The following is a 21,383-nucleotide window of genomic DNA, read 5'->3' on the forward strand; positions in this document are numbered from 1 at the left end:
CCTCATTGCATGAGAGCATGGTTATCAGAAGACCTATTTCCAAACTGCATGTTTTTTGAAGAAGTGCAAGATTTGCTTGTGGGAATGGTAGGTGTGTGTGTGGTCAATTGCACGGATGTAACTGCCCCTATTTTTGTAGCTAAGCTTAAGCATTAATTAACAGAAAATAGGAGCTTTGTTGGTTTGCGTTTTTGAAAATATAGCAAGCACATTATCATTTTTACTGCTAGACGGATCTCTTCTGACAGCATTTCAATGAATTAACTTTTTCCCTGTTTTGGTTAAGGAAGGTAACCTTTGCAGCACTCAGTTTTATTTACCAGTCATATCCTTAACTGTCATATGTTAAATTCACAGCACAGCGTTCAAGAAAAATCTTTGATGTTTATTGGAAAACCACTTGGTAACAGAACAAACAGAACTGTGATTATTGTCAAATTTGATTTATTTTAAATAATGACAGCATTTTTTTTCAAAATTAGAAAGGGATGAAGTGATTCAAATGAGATGAGAGGCCTCTCTCGTCTTCTCCAAAATCCAAGTTGTACCATATTGTACATAGTTGATGAATGGGTGAAGATTTTATTGCTGATAACTCTTTCGCATGCCTCTGCAGTTCCTATTCTTTTGTTAGATTTGGAATTGAAGTACCAAAATGTTATGGAAAAAGGCTGCTCTTGCATTATTTTTGGCATGCTTACAATTTGGGAGTATCTAAAATATCATCAGAAAATTTGTTCTCATGAGATTCCTGTCTAAATTTCCAGACTAATAAATCTGGAACATTATCCAAAGAAATGTAGATACTTTGACGCTCATAGAGTTACAGCAGAACTTGTGGATGACATTTTGGATTATTTTTGTTGCTGCTGGGTTTTGTTGTTTGCTTGGATTTTTTTCAGTGTTTCCCTTGTAATTTATTTTACTTATTTATTTATTTTTTGCATAATCTAAGTTATTTTTGACTCTTTCTCTCGTCTTCTCAGCAAAATGAGTATGTAAGAACTTCCTGGATCCTTTTGTCCCCTTCCCATGTTTTTAATGCAATTTATCATCTCCTTGTAAAATAGGTGTTATTTTTGATGAGCATTAGTTTGTTAATTTAAAGTGGAGTTTGATGACAATTTCAGTCCACATGCAGAATGAACTCTGAACTGAATCACTACTGAAGGTTAACCCAAGTGAGAGAATGAATATCATTTGGGAAAAATTTGTTGTGTTTTTTTTTTCTTTTCTGTGTTTAGTTCACGTACATTTAATAAAGAATATGTGTGTTATTAGTGTATCAAATTCTCTTTACTAACAAGTCTTTGTTTATTGAAATGTTTCATAGTTTTAAACTTGGTTGACCACTTTGTTCAAACATTACTATAGAAAAACAACTCATGTAAGGATCTGTCTATCGGAGTAGCATGAGCACAGAGCTACTTTGCTGATATAGGTGATGCAGTTGTCAGTGTTGTTACTGTGTCAGTATTCATCAGTAATCAATTCCATTGCTTTATCAAGAGCACTTGAAGACCATGCTATCATTCTAGCAGAACCCTGCCAAGCAGCTGGTGCTGTTTCTTGTTTTTGTTTTGTTTTCTTTTGTTTGTTTTTTCAGGGAAGTAGGATTGAGCTCGTTGGAACTGTTTCTCATCTCTCACAGATAAATATCAGTGAACTTAATCATTCAAAGGGAAACACATTTAATGCTCATTACCTATGTGGACAAACACATGAGGGCTGCTCCATAACTAATGCATCCTATTTCATTCTCTTGGCCTGTGACATCAGAGGTGGACATAGCTGGAATGCTAGCCCAGGTTGAACCTTCGTGCCGATATCCCATTATATTTTGTTGCCATGAGACAGATGGCAGCAGAGGGGCAGTCTAATAGAATGGCTTCTGGTGTGGTAGTATGTATAAGGCAAAATTCTAAAACTGAATTCCTCTTTGTGGAAAAAATGGCACATACTGACATTCATTTGTGCTTGCTGAACATTTCCAGAGACCAAACAGTGGATGTGAGCACAGTGTAGCTATGGGTAGTGTGTTTCAGCAGTACTGACAGTGCTGTGGAAGGCAAGCCATGTTCTATGTGACCATGCACAGCTGCCACATCATGAAGTGAAGAGCATCTCAATCAGCTCGTCCATGCAAAGTGCCTAATGGCAGTGACTGTAGAAAAAGTGTTTTGTAGCTGATAATGTTCTACCAAATATTGTTCTTGTGCTATTTGTATCACGGTTTTCTTGAAGATAAATAGGAGGCATTACTTTCAGTGCAATCTATATCTTATGCCACAGTTCACTCCTATTAATGGCTCATTAATATGGTTCAAATTTTATTGACATTCGTATCTGTATCTGCAGCCTCCTAGAATAATATTTATTACATATGCTTAGATAACTGATCAGCAAACTAGAGAATGTAACAGAGTTATGTTTTAGATTCTGTCCTCATTTAGTTACGTGCACTTTCCTGAGAAAAATTTACTTCTCTAGCACTTAAGTCCTCTTGCAGAAGCTCCCCGGTAATATTTACATGTAGGAATAATGTTCCCAAAATTCTTCTGTGAGGTGAAAAACTTACCAAAGTATATTCATTGTGAATAAGGAAGGGAAAAATCAGCTCTTGGTACTTTGCTAGTAGTTTTTGCACTGTGCAGACCTCTACCAACATCTAACAGTTGTCCTCTATTTCTCAAAAATTAATGAGTTCTATTTCAAAATTGTGCTTATGGAGAGACCTGCTTCCTGTTGGAAGAACATGAAGTATACTGGAGGCAACTGATCTTCCACCCTCACCTCTTCTCCAATACTGATGATCTTGTTAAGTTTTTAAAAGCTTGGCTCCGTAACAAATTGCTCGTAAGACCAATTAATGCTGTGTGGAAACAGATGTTTTTGATTTGTTAGCAGTCATGTTGTTTTCAAGCTTCAGAGTATCGCAGGGCTATTATTTTTTGTAATGTGCCTCTTGATCTTTTCATTTGTTTTAGAACACTTAATTATGCAGCACTGATATAATTGAACTGGAGTAGTTACACTTTAAATGGAGGATTTCTGATCATGAACGAGTTCTAGACCAGTGAGCTTTAATATCCTTATTGCTTCTGTCTGTATCCTGTGCACAGTGCTTGTTGAAATGAAAAAAGATGTTTGTATCATTTCAAGGAACTAAATTTCTTTTTGCTTTGGCTAAATAATAATAATAATAATAATAATAAAAATTCTCCTTGGTTGTGTAGGAACTTACTGATTGCTCTGAAACTCACATATCTTTATCTAGCTATACATTTAGTTAATCACAATAGCATATAATTATCCAGACTTTTTCAAAACCCAGTGACTAAAAGCACTTGAAGGAAAGATCATCTGTGTTTATGCAAGCTATTTTTTTTCTCTATGCCTAGGAGTTATCATCAAGGAAATTTAATATGATACTGGTAAGATGTGAAATGCAAATGATAAGGGAATAATTTAGAGAGTTATTTTTTTGTTCCCAAAAAATACATGAGAATTACATTGAATAGCTTTCAAAGCTGACTACTTCAATGCATTAAAATATAAACAGTAATTTAAAACCATAGTGTGATTTTTTTTTTTTAATAGACTAGATATCTATGAGATAAACTTAGTATCTTTCAAAGATAAGACATTATATAGTTAAAATACAATTATATGAAGTGTCCATGAGCATGCAGCGTGGTAATGAGTTTTGTTTACAATACAATTCACACAGTTTTGGCTGTTGGAGTCGGTATTGTTAGTATTCTTAGGCTTCTGGCTGGGACTCAGGATATCCCTAGCTACTTTCAAAAAATGTCTTGAGTCCTTAAATTCCAGTTGAACAGTCACCGAAGGTCCACGGAAGAGTCCTTGAGCAAAACTAAGGCAGCACTGAATGCTTTTTTTTTTTTTTCTTTTTAATTTAGAACTGTTAAGGCCTTTGGTGAAAATAATTTGTTGGAGAGGATTTTCAAATTGTTCAAGGGGCTGCCTGGATTTCCAGCATGATCTTATTTGAGCAGTGTATGCCACTTGTCTTTGGATATATTTTTCATCGACGAATATTACAAGATAGGAAATGGAGGATGGTGTTGCTGAATTACTTCTATAAAATTGTATCTTAAGAGCTGCCATTGTATGACTGTTTGGCAAATCCCAGCAGTGCCATTTGCAATCAGAGAGGCAAGCTGCTAATGATGCATCAGTAAAACTAATATGTGATGCAAATGGATACCTTCCTTTCCTTCACCCCTTTCACTGCTTCAAGAACGCTTGAATTTGGTCGCTTAAACTCTGGGAGGAGCTGTTTGCTGCAAAAATGACTCCATATTTCTGTTTATCTATGCTTTTGGTATACAATATTTTAAGTCTATACAAACAAGACAAATTAAACAGCCTGCTGTACTCATCTTCCTTAGTGATTGTTTTGACAGGTTACAGTTGCTGGAAATCTGCAAAACTTTTTTTCCAGTGTTCTTTCAGCTCTCTTTTGATTTCATACAGCCATACCGTAATGCTTCACCTTTTTGTTGGGATCTCACCCAAAATTTTCATAATGCTTTTCTAGCGCTTGGTGAAGTTATTCTGAAACCTTTATTTAACTGATTTGCCCTTTCTTTGCCCTCTGGGGACGTGATTCAGTCTTTAACCCACCATCCATCTCTCCTCTTTTCACACAACCTTTGCTTTTGAGTTTGTTTTTCATTTTGCTCTGGGCACGTGATTACATAATGACTTTAGTGGAATAACTTGGAGACTCAAAGTGTGCATGTGCTATGTATTTTTTATGCTTCTTAAAGTTCCCATCGTATTTTTTTGTCTGTTTTTTATCTCCTGCTCCTTCAGCAAAGCTGTGTATAGGAAAGTATTTAATAGGGCATGGATTTGTAAGGATTTTACATATTTGTGGTGGGCTGGAATTGCCCAGTACTTGGGCACCTTCTGCTGCCTGCAGAGTGCACCTCAGTGGCAGCTGCTCCCATGCAGGATGCTCGAGAGACATTGAGGCCAGCTTTGGTGTATGTCTCTTATCCCTTCAGGGCAAGCAAGTGAACTTAGGCTTGATAACTCTCAGTATGGAAATGTGTGATGAATTCGGGTTGGGAAGATGCAATAAGTATGTAGTTACATCTGTGTGTTTGCAGATTGCAACTTAAGATAAGTACAGTTAATACTATGGAGCAATTATGCTACCAGCAATTTGTAGAAAAGTCAAAATGAGAGCCAGTGGTTTGATCTGTAACACTTTTGCACTCTCTGCAGTATTTGTATGTGATGTTCACTTTTTCTTTCTGCAGAAGATTAGTTAAGAGGCATGAATGTTAAGAGTAGCTAGGCAGGTCCATTTCCACTGCACCAGCATGCGCTGTGAATGTCCTCAAGGTATGATTTGGATAGTAAAATTGTTAATGGTGTTGCTACTTAAAAAAAAATTATCATTAGCTTCTGAAGTTAACATCCTTTCAGTTCTATTGTTTTAAGCACAGAGATTTGAGAAATCCTTACAGTACTGGGACAATAATAATAAATTTCCCCAACTGCTGATTGGGAGAATGCTTCAAAATCTGAAGGAAGTTTTAGATCTTACATCTGTAGCTTTTTAAATTGAATCTCAGTGAAGATAATAATCAGATGGATATTTGTAAGTTAAATTCTTTCATACGCTTCAGTATTTTTCAAATTTTTAGTCAAGAAATATGTTCTATTTAAAGTAGTGGTAATTTTCTTACAGTACTTTTCCTTTCCTAACTTTTTTGTTTTCTGACAGAAGTTTAAGAGCTCAGACTGCTTTTAATTAATGGTTCGTGCTGGCATTACAAATATATCATTTATGATAGCAAAAATGAAAAAGCAGCCCTGAGTTTGGCTGCTGTTACCAGATAAGCTGAAAAATGAAGAAGTATTTTAAAAAACAATTTATTTCAAGCGCATTTATTTTGTCTGGGGTGCTGTAGAAGTTCACTGGGAATTCTCGTCAGTCCCAGTGGCTTGATTGACCATTGATTCCTACATTTTTTATTATGTAGAAATGGAGGACTCATGACAATCAATGTGACTGGTGGCCAGACAATTAAAATGAGTTTTAAATTTAAATCAGCTTTCTTCATGTATGTTGCAGGAGGCTGTTACTTCATGGAATGCAGCACTAGTGCTTCATACACTTTGCTATGACATAGCTACACCTGAATGTCATTTGTTAATTACAGTGTGAATTTTTTGGGTTATTGGGGGTCAAGTTATGATTAAGAAGGGTGCAAATATTTGTTATACAAGATTGTTATAAGCAATTCATTCTATAAGGTGAGTTCTTAGAATGGGTTGCAGGAGATGAGAAGAAGAGCTGGCTATAGGAGGTCACATTAGGTAACAATTATACGTTTACTTAGTTGTGTTGGAAGCCTGCTTGGTGATTCGTAGGTGCAGAGAGAAAATTGATGTAGATTGTCTCACTGAAGTGACTTAATGTGGGGAATTCCTCCTGGGAGATCTTCCTTTAAACTCAGCATATGAAGTGTACTAACAGGGGTAATCACGTCCAAACCGTAGCCTGAGAACAGATTTTGAGTAGGCTGAATCTAAACACTTCATTTCTCACTGGTATTCTCTCCTGCAGAGAATAAAAATTAGATCTGTGTTAGCTACTTAAAGACTCAGAACTCTATGATTCAGTAGGAGAATTAAAAATACTGATTATCATCATCCCTTTGTGTTCTATTGGTACTTCTGTGAGCTTAAAGGAATATCCTAAGACATCATTTGAAGGTTTGTTGTTGTGGGTTGTTTTTTTTTTTCTTGTTTTTAGAACTGAACTCATCTTCTTTGTACTGTGATCATTCTACATGTAGTAGTACTATATACTTTCAGTAGCTGATTTGGCTCTCAGTTCTGAATTAGTTCAAATTTCCCATAAGATTTGTAGTTTGATTTTCAACAGATGTTTTAAGGTCATCTTCTATGTAATGATTGGTACTCAGCAGTGCGGGGTTCAGAGTTCAGCTCTCTGGGTGATAGCCACTTCAGACTTGAAGCTCTCTATTCCTTAAAAATGCTTATCAAAGGCTTTCCATTCTCTATAGCTTCCTGAAGTTGTACGAGACAGATCAGTAATGACTTCAAAGCTAGAAACTGTATGGTAACAACAGTCTGGGAAGGAATATACTTTCGTCTGGAGGATGAGAATGATGCTTACTGATATCTCAGTCTTAATGAATTCATATCTAGAAGATGATGACTTTTGGAATAGGACAGATCAGATGCAGCTAAGCTTGTCAGTGTTGCTCTTGATCAAAGTCTGTGTCTAATCCATTTTATACTTGTCTTAGAAAAGCAAGAAGTACTTTGTTTCCTAATCTGTAAAATATTTATATGCTATCCAGAATAATTAATGCCTTCATTAAATTTCACTAGACTTGGAATGATGTGCAGCAACAGCAACCATGCGTAAGTACAGTCAGTATAGATTCAAAGTGTTGCAAAAAAAAAAAAAAAAAACACAAAAAAAACCACCCTAACAAATAACTGGGTGGGGGGAGGAAAAAGTTTCTATGAAATGTGAGAGACTGTCCAGGTAATAACAGCTGTTAGTAGCTTTCAGCTTTTCTAAAAAAGGTGCCTGGCTTATTTCTCTGCACTATCACATCACTGGGCAGTTAAAAAAAATAAAAATACGAGTAGAATAGTTATTCCCTGATGCTGTCTTGAGAAGGGGAAATGGGTTTTCTTTGGTGTGGCAGGAGGGGAGAGGAAAAAAAAAAAATTTATAGCTGCAAATTCTGATTTCAATTGAGAAACTTGGAGATATTAGGGAAGCAAGTAGTTAGCTCTTCAGATCTTTTGTGTTCTTTGAATTCTGTAGATCTGAAGCAGAAGCTAAGCATTTTTATTTCTGCAAATACACAAAGCACGTACCTCTTACAGAATATACTTGCATCTAGTTAAGAATTAATATGGAAATTTTCTGTCCATGCTTGACCCAGTTAGTTATGTCACCAAAAAGAGCACTTGATTTCTGCACTTACAGCTTCAGAAGAGAACAGTATTCTCTCTCTACCATATATGCTGATTAATTCAGAATATTGTATTTATTACCTGCTGAGTTTAAGCAAATATCCTGCTCTATCAACAGCAAGAGGAAGCCCATGCAGGAGAAATCTGCATTTCACCAAAGGAAGCTTGGCATAAGCTACCTCAATATAAATGCAGGAGATGTTTGTTTTGTTTGTTTCTGTATGGTTCCCTTGCATGGAATCGGTTTGGTGATGTGGTTTCCGTTGGCTCCAGCAATGTCAAGGCCATTGATGAGGAAAGTTTGTTCTGTTTTTCCCCATTGCTAGGAAAATTGTCTTCCCCTATCCTGCCCCACAACCAAATCTCTGCCAAGCAAGCAGCTGTGAACAAAATTTCTCAGCGAAAGTAATTTGAAGTTTTGCACACTGTATGGAACAGGAAAAACACAAAGCTTTGAGGGGGATGAGGAGGGGACGCAAGTTCAAATCCTCTGAGTAAAATGGGAGCATATGCATTGGATGATCCTTTGAAGGTGTCTTATGTAGAAAAGCACAGGAAAAGGTGGAAAAATGCAAGAGATGATCTTTTCATAATGACTTTGGGTAATTTAGTCTAAGAAATATTTGCTATTAAAGTTGATCTGCAAGCCTACTGAAAGTGAGTACTGTAACTACACTGAGAAACTGGCAAATCAGGGCAAGCACTGATCTGTAGAATGTGTTTTAATTTAATTTTAGTAAACATTATCAAAGCTTCCTATAGAATTCCACATTTTATTTACCTCAGGATTATTTTAATGGAGAACAATTAAGTCACTATCAGAATTTTATAGGTTTTTATTTTTATTTATTTTTTTAATCTAGGAAAATAAATGCAAGACATGAATTTGCAGAAAAGATGCATGCCTACATTAAAGACGTCTTCGTTTTCCATGCTTATAGTGGAAATGTTCAGTTGCTTGCCATTTGGACAATCCTTAATTGAGATTTTCCACAACAATTTTGTGCCTTAATATTATTGATATTTCTACGTTTGACGGGGAGACAATGAGCTTAAATATGTGAATGAAATATAAGTAGAATTTATACATAATTAATGAACTGAATAGCTGTGCATGATTCTCATTCCTCTGTGCTGTGGCCATAGTGCTTGTGATGTTTTATTACATTTGGAACTAAATATTTGGTTCTTGAGAAATACCTTATCCAAGAGAGATTAGGTTTGATCAAGGCTGTGAAATTGTGTCCAGTATCTGTTGTATTGTAATGTTCTTAACTAATATTTTTAATTGGGTTTGCAATCAGGTAAGCTGGGGTGGAATAGTGCAAAAGGATATGGAAAAGTCTGTTTGTAATTAAAGGAAGACTAATTGGACTTCTGGGACTGTGTGTAAGATACACCAGTCTTTCCCACGGCCACACCCTGAGCATATGATCTTTAACTGAATTCATGGAAACATTCAGGCTGCTTCCTACAGATTGCAGCTGGCACTGTCTGTAAAATCTGTGCTTCACAAAGAGAGGAGGATTTTATGTGATAATGTGCAATGATACATTTCATCCTGCCGCAGTGTTACTACACGGCCATGTGAAACAGATGGAATGCACTGCGAAAAAGAGGAAAAAGGCAATACTTCGTGCCTAAAATAGGATTCCTATTAATGGTCATCTTTGCAGTTCTCATTAAGAGGAGATGAAATAGTGTGGTGCTTGGCCATGAAATATGTGTGCTTACAGACTGCATGCCAGCTAAATTGTTAGGTGACACACCAACTGCTTCTGCTATTTCAAACTTCTAACATGTTTCCCTGCAGCATAATCTCTTCAAGTAGAGCTTTTTCGTTGGCATAGAATCACCTTCCTGTTAACAGCATAAAAATAGAACAGGATGTTAGCTCAAATTTAAGGCCACTTATGGGTCTATCCATAAGATTAGTGTAGTCACTTGGTAGCACTTGGATTCCTCTTTGAAGGATTTCACTTCTCCTTTTGTTAAGGTGATTAGTTAATTACTCTGATCCTGCAATTCTTCTTAAAACTGACAGTAAGTCTTGCAAAAAAAAAAAGTGTTTCTTTTACACTTAGAAGCTTGAGACTGTGTCAGAGTTGTGCTGATGTGAATATTCCTCTGAATGTAGTACAGTGCGGATGAAGCTGAAGGGACTTCCCATTTAGAAATATTGGTGGATAATAGTTTCCTGTATTTGTCCACACTAATATTAATTCAGATTGGTTGAAAAATCATCCATGAGTTATTATAGCTGTAGCACTTGAAGGAGTTATGTGTAGAGGGATTAAAAAAACCACCCTTTTATTGGTCATTCTACTTATGGCTACTTTAAGACCACCCCTGCACCTGGTCTGTGAGGAAAATGAGGAGAGAGATATAATAAGGTCTCTGGTTATAGATGTAAAGCTGAAAGCTTTCATTTTGCTGTTTTCTTAATTTGTCTCTTGAGTATGTGCTTTCATTCTTTTCTGTCATTAGGAGTCATTCACAAGCTTTTGTTCTTCTATGTATACTTGTTCAGAGAGATAGGCCATGATTTTGGAAGTCAAGACTTATGTCTCTGACTTGTATAGGTGGATAAACAGCTAGAAAACATTATTCAGTGCTGTAGACTTTTAAAGAATATGTAGGAGGGAATTTTTCAATGGACAAAGAGAAGGCTAAGGTATTCAACAACTTTTTTTTTTTTTTTTTTTTTTTTAACCTCAGTCTTCTCTGGTGTCTGCTCTACACACTCAAGCAGAGTTTGGAAGGTGGGAGCATTGTTCCTCCTACTTTAAGTGAAAATTAAGTTCATGACCACCCGAGGAACCCAAACATTTGTAAGCCTATGGATCTCAATGAGATGCATCCCCTGAGTCCCGAGGGAATTGGCTGAAATAGTCACCAAGCCACTGTTGGTGATATCTGAAAAGGCATGGTAGTGAATGGTGATGGAGATTGGTGACAAGTATTGTACCTTAGGAATCAGTACTGGGACCAGTGCTCTTCAACATCTTCAAAAATGACATCAACAGTGGGATTGAGTGCACCCTCAGAACGTTTGTGGATGACACCAAACTGTGGTGTGATCGACACACTCGAGGGAGGAGATGCCATACAGAGAGAACTAGACAGGCTCAAGGAATGGGCCCAGGTGAACCTCATGAACTGCAATAAATTCAAGTGCAGTGTCTTGCGTCTTGGTCACGGTAACCCCTGCTGTCAGTGCAAACTGGGAGATGTAAGGATGGAGCACAGCCCTACCAAAAAGGGCTTGAGGGTACTTGTGGATGGCAAGTTGGACATGAGCCAGCAGTGTGCCCTTGCAGTCCAGAAGGCTTGGACATGGCCAGTGGGTTAAGGGAGATGATCGTGCCCTTCTACTCTGTACTGCTGAGATGTCACCGGGAGTACTGAGTCTAGATGTGGAGTCCTCAGTTTGGGAGAGATGTGGACCTGTTGGAATGCATCCAGAGAAGGATCACAAAAATGATCCAAGGGATGGAACAACTTCTCTGAAAGGACAGGATGAGGGACAGACTGTTTAGCAGGGTCTGTAGTGACAGGACAAGGGGAAATGATTTCAAACTAAAAGAGGGGATATTTATTTTGGGCTTAACGAAGAGGTTTTTTTTACAGTAAGGATGGTGAGGCATAGGAAGAGATTGCCCGGAGAGGTGACCGATGTCCTGTCCCTGAGGACAACCAAGGCCAGGCTGGATGGGGCTCTGAGCACCCTGATCTAGCTGTGGCTGCCCTTGTTCATTCCAGAGGAGTTGGACTAGATGATCCTTAATGTTCCCTCCCAACTCAAAATGTTTTATGATACTTTCCATACTGTTGGGGTTAACTACTACTGATTTTTAACATTTTGAATCTCACAAATCTCCTTTATGGCTAACACGCTCCATATGAGTCCAATTAAAATATTTGTTGATAAAGTGCCATTTGAGAAATACAAAAGATGAAAAAGCATAGGGAAAAAAAGGGTAATAACAAGCCAATTAAAAAGGAAAGAAGACAGGCTTCAAACTGCTAGAATTCAAAAGAATGGTTTTGGCTGCCGCTTTTTCTTGGCTTTTGCTACAGTAAAGATTAATAGTTTTGATAATTTAGCACAGTATAACTTGTAATGTCTAATATTCAAAGGCTGAAATATACCAGATCTTGCTCTTACGACTTTCGGCATGTGAAATTTTAAATGTGTTCTGAAAGAGGAAATGACTTGAACTGTGGTGGCTTAGGTTGACCTGGTAAAGACTTTGAAGTAGCTGGGCGTTTATTTTGTTTTGATTAAGTATGCTAAGCTGAGCTTTTTTTTAATTGCCTTAAATTTATCTGAACTTTTTTTGGATAGTGAATGCATCAGAAATTTTCTATGAGTGAAAATGTCAATATTCAGAATGAGCTTCTGTCTGAATGTTAATTTTCAGTGAGACCAATTATTACTGCTGACAAGATGAAAACTGTGGGAGTGTTTTGTTTCTTTATATTATGTTTTGCTTGGTTGGGCTTCTCAAAATATATATGTATATCGACCCCAAATCAAAAGATGATAGTGCTTCAGATACTTCCTTTGCCAAGTTACCTCTGTTTGCTTTATCCGTTGTATTGAAGTCAATGACCAAAGGTGAACTCAAATTTAGGATGCTGGCTCTAATGTGGTGGTTACTGCAACACTGTGTTTATGCTGGCATGAGCAGTTCCCTTTCCTGGCCACCTGCTCTCTCTCCGTCCTGCTCTGAGTTGTTAGTGTTCTGTGTACCACCTAAAAAATAATGCTTATATAAAACTTCATATAAGGAAACTTGATTTAAAAAAAAATTTAGAGCATTTCTGTCTGTGTTTTTGTGAAAGCATTCACACTTCTATACGTGAATCTGGGAGAACTTCTGATTTAAGACCTGTGACTTTCGCAGAACACAAGTAATTGCCAAACTGGCTTGAGGCCAGTGACAAAAAGTGTGATCAGTAAGCTTGGAAAAAAAACAAAAGTCCTAATGCATTTTGCTTAATCCATTCTCCCGTTCCTATTCTGACCTTGAGTAAAGTCTTTGAACTACAAAAATACTGTTCTTGTAAAATTAACTTGTTTTAATGAACAACAACAACGAAGCTTTCATAAGGGGACCGGTTGAGTAAATGGCTTCAAGCTGTAACCATTTTCACAGAGAAACCTTTGGATTTCTTTTCGGTCCTTACTTGGTAAGCTGCAGCAGTCCGTCAAATAAAAACACCACCTGCAAGACTTACATAGCGCAGCAGTTCACTCTCTGCACTTGTGAAGAGGCAGCGTCTGGAAAATAGATGAACGTCAAACATCTGAGTGAGAGTTTTTGTAGAATTGTCTTCATGTCTATTTGATGAAGTCATCAATTCATGCTGTCATTGTTTAAATTCAGAGAGACTGATTTTTCTGGAAGTGCAGAAATATTTGGAGGAGAGAGCTTAATATGCCTTATTTTTCACATATAAAATTTAATCTTATAGCTGTACTGTTTAAAATAAAATATTTGAAATAAACTCCCTTGTATTTCCCAGTTGGGAAAGGAGGGAGCAGGGAGCGAAGTGTGAGAGAACGAAGAAGCTGCTAGAGGAAAGAAAAGAAGCAGGCAAAGACTCTCTGCTACAGGATAAAATTCGCATTGTACACCCTTCCAATATGCACTGCTGCTGAGATTTATTGCAGGTTACTCTTTGTGGTATTAATATCAGCAGATGCAAGCTGAGTGGAAAGCAAGATGAGAAACATTCTTGTTTGGAGCATGTTGTCAAAGCTCTCAGTTCTCTCAATCATAGCAAAGAAGTCAGTTCTCTGTCTTCATGCTCTCAGTTTAGGCTTGTGCCACACTCTTTAGGGATGAATGAAACTTGTCCTTACTGTAGCAACTCTATGAATGGCAGTGTTGTCTGTGCAAATCCTTGTCCTGTATTCAAGCTCCAAGGAGTTGTAAAAGGAGACAGGAAGAAAGATAGAGCCTTTGGAATAAAATATTTAATGAAGGCCTAGCCTAAAATATTAAAGATAGTCCCTGCTTGAATAAACAGCTGGAATGAAGAAATAAGAGTTCTTCCAGCTTGGGATATTCTGTGACATTCTATGATTCCAGTAGGATCATAGGCCCAGGCAGTATGAGGCAGGAACTGTAAAACAAGCACTAAATGAATGAAACTCAATCATTTGAAAATGTGATTAGTGGAGAAAATACTATCCTGCTTTTTTATTATAATTTTATTTTGATAAAATACGTAAAAGTGTGCGTTCTTGGGAAACTGATTTCAATAGTAAAGGTCATTTTATGTTTGCTGGCAGTTCTTGTTATCTCTTTTTAGGGTAGATGTAAGGAAGTTTTATATTATATCATGCTGTCAGACTTTGATAGTGGTTTTCATTTAGAAAATATAACCAAGAAAACATTGTGAAATTATTTTGGAAGTGTGGAGTATTGTTATTTTGCTTTAATATTTCTAACATTCATATGATGCATTTATTTGGCACAGTTAGTTGCTGAATTTTAGCTCTGTTAGTCTGTAATTGAGTCATTCCATTTCTTCCATGTGCAATTGCAGCATTTCGTACTGCTGGCTTCGTATGTTATTAAGTCAATAGAAAGTTCAACTTATTTCAGGGGGAAGAGTAGAACTTCAGTCATCTATAATAAAGGCATTGAAACAGAGGCGGAGAGAATGTCTGTCTATGCAAGAACAAAAGAAGGAAATGTTTTTGTATTTCTAACAGCTATACTTGAAAGGTATGCATCCTTTTTTGTCAATAGAATCCCTGTCAGTGTAGATTTAAAGAGCCAAGTTGGTGCGATGGACAAAGACACAAAGCCATCTTAGCTCTGCAGTCTGCTGTGTAAAGAGGAGAGACGATGCCTGAGGGCAGAAGTTGCTGAATATTCAGTGGGAAGAAACCTGTTCAAGTTTTAATCTCAAAACTGTTGTTATGACAATTTTGTTGTGGGTTGTTTGTGTTTTTGTGTGGGCTGTGGTTTTTTGGGTTTTTTTTTTTTTTGGTTGGTTAGTTTGGTTGTTTTTTAACTGTAATATATAGCCTAGAGAACTAGCACCACCATCAATTTATGGTACATTCTTATAATTTTAGAAATTGTTATAGATGGACAACAGTGATGTCAGTAACTGCTAGTATAATCTCTTGGAAGTGGGAGAAAAAACTTATATGAATGGTAGCCAAAAGCTGTTAATGGGAAGAAGTACACAGTAGTAATTTAATCTGTGTAATTTTATCTACAGATGGTTCTGCAATCTCTGCAAGGCCTCTGGCAAGCTTCTAGAGTGGTGAAAAAAAAAACCAAACAATTTGAATGCTAATAGAATAAAAGATATGATACGTCTTGGGAACTAAACCTAGTTTTCTGCTTGCTGTAAGCCTGTAAGTGGGCCTTGAAACACACAGTATGTGTGGTTCTAGGAATGAGCAGAGAATGCTCTTGTATTGAGCTATACTATTACTAAATGCATGATGAAGTTGGTACAAAATAATAAATCCATAAATATGGGATATGCCCCTTTGTTTCTGCTTCATACATTTCTTCTTTTAGTCCACGAGAAGAGAGTAAATGCTGTCATACCACAACTACTTTGTAGTAAAAAACTGTTGGAAAGGAAAATAAAAAGAGGGAGAAAAGTTAACATGTGGAGCAACGGATTTGACATTTATATAAGATGTCTCCGTGCATGTGAGAAGTGATGTGAGTCTGGAGAATGAAAAGTTGAAAGAAACTGGGCTTGCTGCACTTCGAGTTTGTTTTCTTTATTCTATTTTATGGTGATGCGAAGAATATTGCACATCTTTTTGTTGTTATCAGTCCACCTGGGGACATCTTCAGTAGGCCTGTAAGCAGGCTTTTTCTGAGATGAAGGGATCTCAATTGATCCTTATATGTGCTGCTGCATTTCTTAGGCAAACTCTTTGTATTGCTGCATATTTCTGATGCTGCCCATTACCCGCCAGTGGTACGCACAGTGATCTATCCCAGTCCTCTGAAGGAGTTCAGAATGGTACTGGAAGCATTTCTGTTTTTACTTGTGTTAATCTGTTTTTCATGATGTGATCCTATCTGATTTGAAGAGTGGTGCTCACACAAGTTTCAAAGAATGAGTGCAGCAATGGTAATTTTATAAGCACTGCCTTATAGCAGTTATGCCAGCATTCACAGGATAGTCCTATCAGTGTTTTAAATCGGTATATTTAAGTTAAATTTTGTTTATTGTAAAATACAGCAACTTATGGATTTCAGTGTATGTAAATGAACAAGTGGTTTTTTTGCTGTTGTTTTAAAAAACCTGATTAACAGTGCAGTGAGGTTTGTAGGAAGCTGTGAAGAGTTCTTCTATACTATAGAAGTTGTCTCAGAATCAGTCTTTCAGTTTACTGTCTCACCTGTTCTAGGAGTCTGCAACTACTGCTGCTTGGGTCTTAGTTAAAAGTAGCAGTAGGGAGCAAAGAATTCTGTCATGAAACTGTTCTATCCAGTGTTCAGTACATTTGTTCTGTGGCCATTATTTCTTAGTTTCCTTAATTATCCTCATAATTATTAGGAGGATGGAGAAATTCCTACACATACAGGTGTGAACTGTTGTGTAATACCATCAGAGCAGTTAATTAATTATTTAGCAAAAGTCCCTTCAGAAATAAAAGAGCATTTTACCTGGTTAGGAGGATTTCCAGATTGCCCTGAATTGGACTCTGTGCAAGTTTGGAGGTAGTTCACTTTCAGGACTAAAAAGTCCTGAATAATATGGTGCACAAAAGCCATTGTAGTTAGAAAAGAATGTGCCTCTGAATAAGAAGAGACTTTTCCCCCAAAGCTTATGTGACCAGAGAAGTGATTCCGTAACTCTGCGTGGGGGCTCCTGGAATTTTCTAACAGTGTAATACAGCAACTCACATTAGGGATGCTTGGAAAGGGTTGGACGTTTTCCAACTTGTTTTTTTTTTTGCTATACCTTGGGCTGAAAGAACCAAACCTTGCCTGAGGGAATGAAATACTTTGAACTGTATCCCTATCTCTAAAAAGAACCAGAAATAAATACCTGGTTGGAGAGTGCTAGCCCCAAGAAAGTAGGGAGTGCTAGAATAACAGGAAGAGGGTGGGGTTTTTTGTCAAGAAAATAGCCATTTGCACTCCCACTTTCAGCAGAGAGGAAGGATATATACATCTACATTTGCACATTCAACTTCAGTGTTGCAATGTTATAGCATCGTTGCAAGCTAATGGAATTTTTACTGGAAATTTTTTCTCAGGAGAGTCACAGATTACCAGAGAATTTGTGAAATACATTTGTGCACGTGGATGAATGTAGGTACAATTATGTCAGTAACACTCTCTCCTATCTCACACATACAGAGATGCATTTTGACTTCAAGTCAAGCTAAAGTGCAGGTGCTTAAGGTAAAAGCCTGTGTATTTTCTTGATGTATTAAATGCAGTCAGATGATTGAAGTTCAAAAAAATTGTTATTTTTTTGCTTGTTAATTTTTTTTTTTTTTATTATTATTATTTTTTTTTTTTTACCCTTTTGCTGTATAATTGAAATGGGAAGTGTCTGGAACTCAGCAAGGGTGACATTTATTCTTGGGAGAGTGGGAAAAGATTAAAAGTAGAAGCAGCTGATGAGGCAGGATGGATGGCACTGTAGAGAAAGTAGGAGGAAGAGAAACGTGAACATCTGCTAAAGCTGTACCAGTGACCCTTTTGGCTACGTTGCAGTTCCTTTTGAAGTCATTCTTCAGTAGAGGTCACCGCTATCAGTGAGAAACACAGCATGGTCTTGTGCATTCTCTTTTGGGGATTGTAATGAAGACAAAAAGCAGGCTGTTCAAATGTTTTGTTTCTTTTTTTCCTATTGTTGTTTTTGCTGTTGTTTTTTTGGTTTGTTTAGTTTGGTTTATTTTGTACTTTGGGGGGATTGGTTATTATTTCTTTTGTTTTTCTCCCCTTTTCCAGTTTTTGTGCTCCCATGACATCAACATGCATTAAAAAAAAAAAATATGAAATTTTAGAGATATGAATTGCTATTGAAATTTGCCCTTCTCATTCCACTGATTTCTTGGAAAACAGGCGGGGCACTAGAACTGTTAGTTCTAAGGTTGTGCCCAGTGGCTCACAGTGAGTGATGTCGGAGACTCGGCATAGATTCCTACCATCTTTTCCCACAGGTTAACTACCATTACACTCAAATTTTATCTTGGTCTAATAAAAATATCCACTTTTCCCCACAAGTAGAATCGTTGAAGATGTGTAATAGTAGAACAGCACCTTGGGACGCATTATTGTTTAAAGAAATCTAACAATGGGTTCTTTTATTATTAACTTCTTTGCCCTGTGCATCTCATGCCTCCCAGTTATGAGAGTCCTGAGAATTGTATTAGTTTTTCAGCTCATCAAAACAGATGCTATATAAAAACAACCTTACTTTGTCAAGAATACTGTCTTGCTACCTCATTCAATAACAGAGTATATTGCTGTCCATTGCTAAGAAAGATTTTAATCTTGCTGTGGAAGCTCTTGTCCTATCCAACTGAAATAAACGTAGAACGAATTCATCTGATGATGCAAGAAATGCTTTGCTGAAGTCCAAAATGATTTGCTGAAATAGGCATCTGAATGACCCTCACCCTGCATTTTGTAATTAAATCCAGTAGTAATGTTTGGGAAGATATTTTTTTTCCTCTATGCATAAGTTTTTGTATTTACAAGTTAGTAATTGCAAGGAACAAATAGAAAGCATTGTGAAAATAACAGACTGAATCTTTTATCGCTTGAGGAGAATTAATAATTTAATGCTGGATACTGGAGCATTTGATAGGCATTGTCTACATAACCACTAGATACAGACTCTTAAAGGAACTGATCTAAGGGGTGACTTTTTATATTGTAAAACAGAAATAGTCATGGACTGTGAAGAAAAACAGATAAATTCTGCTGTTGTTCATATATATGTAAAGAAATGTAAGGTTAAACACAGGTCATATCTAAATCGTCATTTTAAATTTTTCATCCACTATCTCTTGTAGCAAAAGGATTTTTGGAACTATTGTGGGGAAAATTATTTTGAACTCCTTCATATGCAAAAAAACCAAAGAAATGGATAATAAGTAATGATTGCTTTGTTCTACTCGATTGCTCTCTTTGTTCTGTGAACATTCTGTATGGCTTTTAAACCTCTGCAAATGTGCTTTGGCAGGTCTTGAAGAGAGAAGGAGACAATTACAGTATTTCTTTCCATCCAAGTAGTTAATTTTGATTTTCTTAGAATGCTAGTCTTTTAGTTCTTTCTCTCCCAGGTAAATAGGCACAACTAAAAATGTCTTAAGAATTTTATCAGATTTGAATTAATGTACTCCTGTCCCAATTATTCCATACAATTGAAAGCATATCATGTCTTTACTAATTTAGGTGTCTCCAGCTATATTTTGTATTCACTTGATGTTCAGTTGTTAAAAATGGATATTTAGATGTTTTTATTTAACAATGTGTTTAGTAACAAAGTCCGTAAAAGCTGCCGTACTGTGTGACAGATGGTGATTTCTGCAATTAGCAGTTCACTATAGTTCTCATCAGATAAAGATTTTCTAAAGAACTATTGGATTACATTGCAAATATATTTTATGTATGTCGGTTGCTCTTCCTTTTAATCTTTAAAAAAACTTCAAAACAGCATATTTGAAATCCACTGAATTACCTGGGCAATTTCCAGCAATCAGTATTAGATGCTTGCATTCCAGCAGTAAAAATAGAGGGAGGATCACTGAGACAGTCTTAACTCTGGATTAAAATGGGAAAGCAGTAACTGATTTTAAAGGTTTATTTTATTTCTATCAAAATTTACAGTAAACAACAGTAATCTTGTATCTTTAGTCTGTACAGCCTACAAACTGCTGTTTATTGAATTACAGTTAAGAAGACTCAGTGTCACTGTATTGGCAAAGTAGATACAGAATGCTTGCTTTTTGTGAATGAGTCTTCTAGAAGTATTAGCCTTGTGTAAAATTCTCTGTGCTGGGCAATGTACTACCACTTGTTTCTCGTGCACCAATTGTAGGTTGTGATGCTGGAAAAGAAAAAAAAGAAAAAAAAAACATCCAAAAACAAGCACAAGTATGATCGAAGGTCAGATATGCCTTGAGTCAGGAGGAAGGTTTGCATGAAGATATTCGGACAGCAGCAGCCCTCTTGCTTCAGTAGCAGTTCAATCTTTGAATTAAGTAGGCAACTCAGATCTTGGCCTTTGGGACCTGTTAATTGCTGTCTGTCTGTTAGAGTTGATATCGGCTACCAAATTGAGATAAACCCTCTGAACACGTGGTATTAGTTGAGGCCATGGGTGGGCCCTTCCTGCCTGAACTGTGAGGGATGGACGTGCTGGTGCAGGCAAGATCTAGCTGCTGGAATTTGCTATGGTGAACTGAATGCATTTTCTTTACGTGATATTGTGCATCTCCGTGTATGTCAAAAGACACTAGGTGAAATAAAAATTGGGCGGACCTCCACTGATTTGTTCTACTGCATAAAGAAAATATGAAGTCATTCATCAGCTGTTGCTTTCATGAAATAACTTTTTTCCTATATTTTTTTCCATGGCAGTTTGAGTTAATTCAATCACAACATAAAATACACTGCGTCAGATATAAAAATGACAAAAAACCGGATCACATTCTTGCTGTTCTTCGTCTCAGTTACTTTGGTGAGTTTTATCATTTTTTGTTTTTTGAATCAGTATCAGTTTGAACAAGGCTGTACAGATTACTATAGGAATTTTTGTTTTTCTATAAAGTAATGATGTATTCAAATACAGTTTCTGCAGAGCAGGATTACTATCTGTCTTAGGTCTTCCTTTTATTTCCATTATTTAAGGAACAGTAATAGTAATTGCCTCTGCTGAACCAAACATATCTTTTGCTAGCATAGAAGTTTATGGTAACAGATGACATGTGACATATAAGTAATAGTGTTATTTCATGGAAGAGAGGGGAAGACTTATCACACAGATTCAAAGGAAATCCTAGGAACTTTGAATTTCACCACTTGCGTGAGAAAGATACAGTATTTCTATCTGCAAGTGTTTTATTTTCCACGAAGCTTAGTCGATTCAGGTAAAACTTGCTACTTCTTTAAAAATGTAGTTGAAAGTTCAAGATTCGCTTTTGTGTGTGTGCATGCTTTATTTTGAAAAACTACCTCAGTGGATTTCATGTCGTTTGAATACTTTTCTGTATTCTGAAGATTGACTGCTTCACAAGACCGTAGATAAATGAGCCAGCTTATAAGCAAATCAAAAGCTTTGAGTTTATGGGCAGTCTTGTCATGAAGGATCATTTTGTTTCTGATCGAAATGCCTCTTAAAATAGACGCGTATAT

The 21,383-nt window shown here is 36.7% G+C and overlaps 1 protein-coding gene and 1 long non-coding RNA gene across 4 annotated transcripts in view; one reads left to right on the plus strand and one right to left on the minus strand.

Annotated features, from left to right (window-relative positions):
• CALCRL (calcitonin receptor like receptor) overlaps nt 1-21,383 on the plus strand; it is a 65,047-nt gene that overhangs the window by 15,559 nt on the left and 28,105 nt on the right. For both annotated transcript variants that reach the window (XM_010713340.4, XM_031554129.2), the window contains one exon: nt 20,610-20,709. In XM_010713340.4, the coding sequence (XP_010711642.1) occupies nt 20,659-20,709 (51 nt within the window). In that variant the 5' untranslated portion in view covers nt 20,610-20,658. The remainder of the gene's footprint in view (nt 1-20,609; nt 20,710-21,383) is intronic.
• LOC104911628 (uncharacterized) overlaps nt 464-21,383 on the minus strand; it is a 167,760-nt gene continuing 146,840 nt past the window's right edge. Inside the window, exon 7 of one of the 2 annotated variants that reach the window (XR_014884270.1) lies at nt 464-6,604. This is a non-coding gene — a long non-coding RNA (uncharacterized LOC104911628). Of the gene's footprint in view, nt 6,605-11,597; nt 13,292-21,383 lie in introns of those variants that run through there. The other variant, XR_014884271.1, reaches the window with a different exon arrangement.

This window comes from Meleagris gallopavo, chromosome 7, assembly GCF_905368555.1.
Source record: "Meleagris gallopavo chromosome 7, MGAL_WU_HG_1.1, whole genome shotgun sequence".
Classification (NCBI taxonomy): domain Eukaryota; kingdom Metazoa; phylum Chordata; class Aves; order Galliformes; family Phasianidae; genus Meleagris; species Meleagris gallopavo.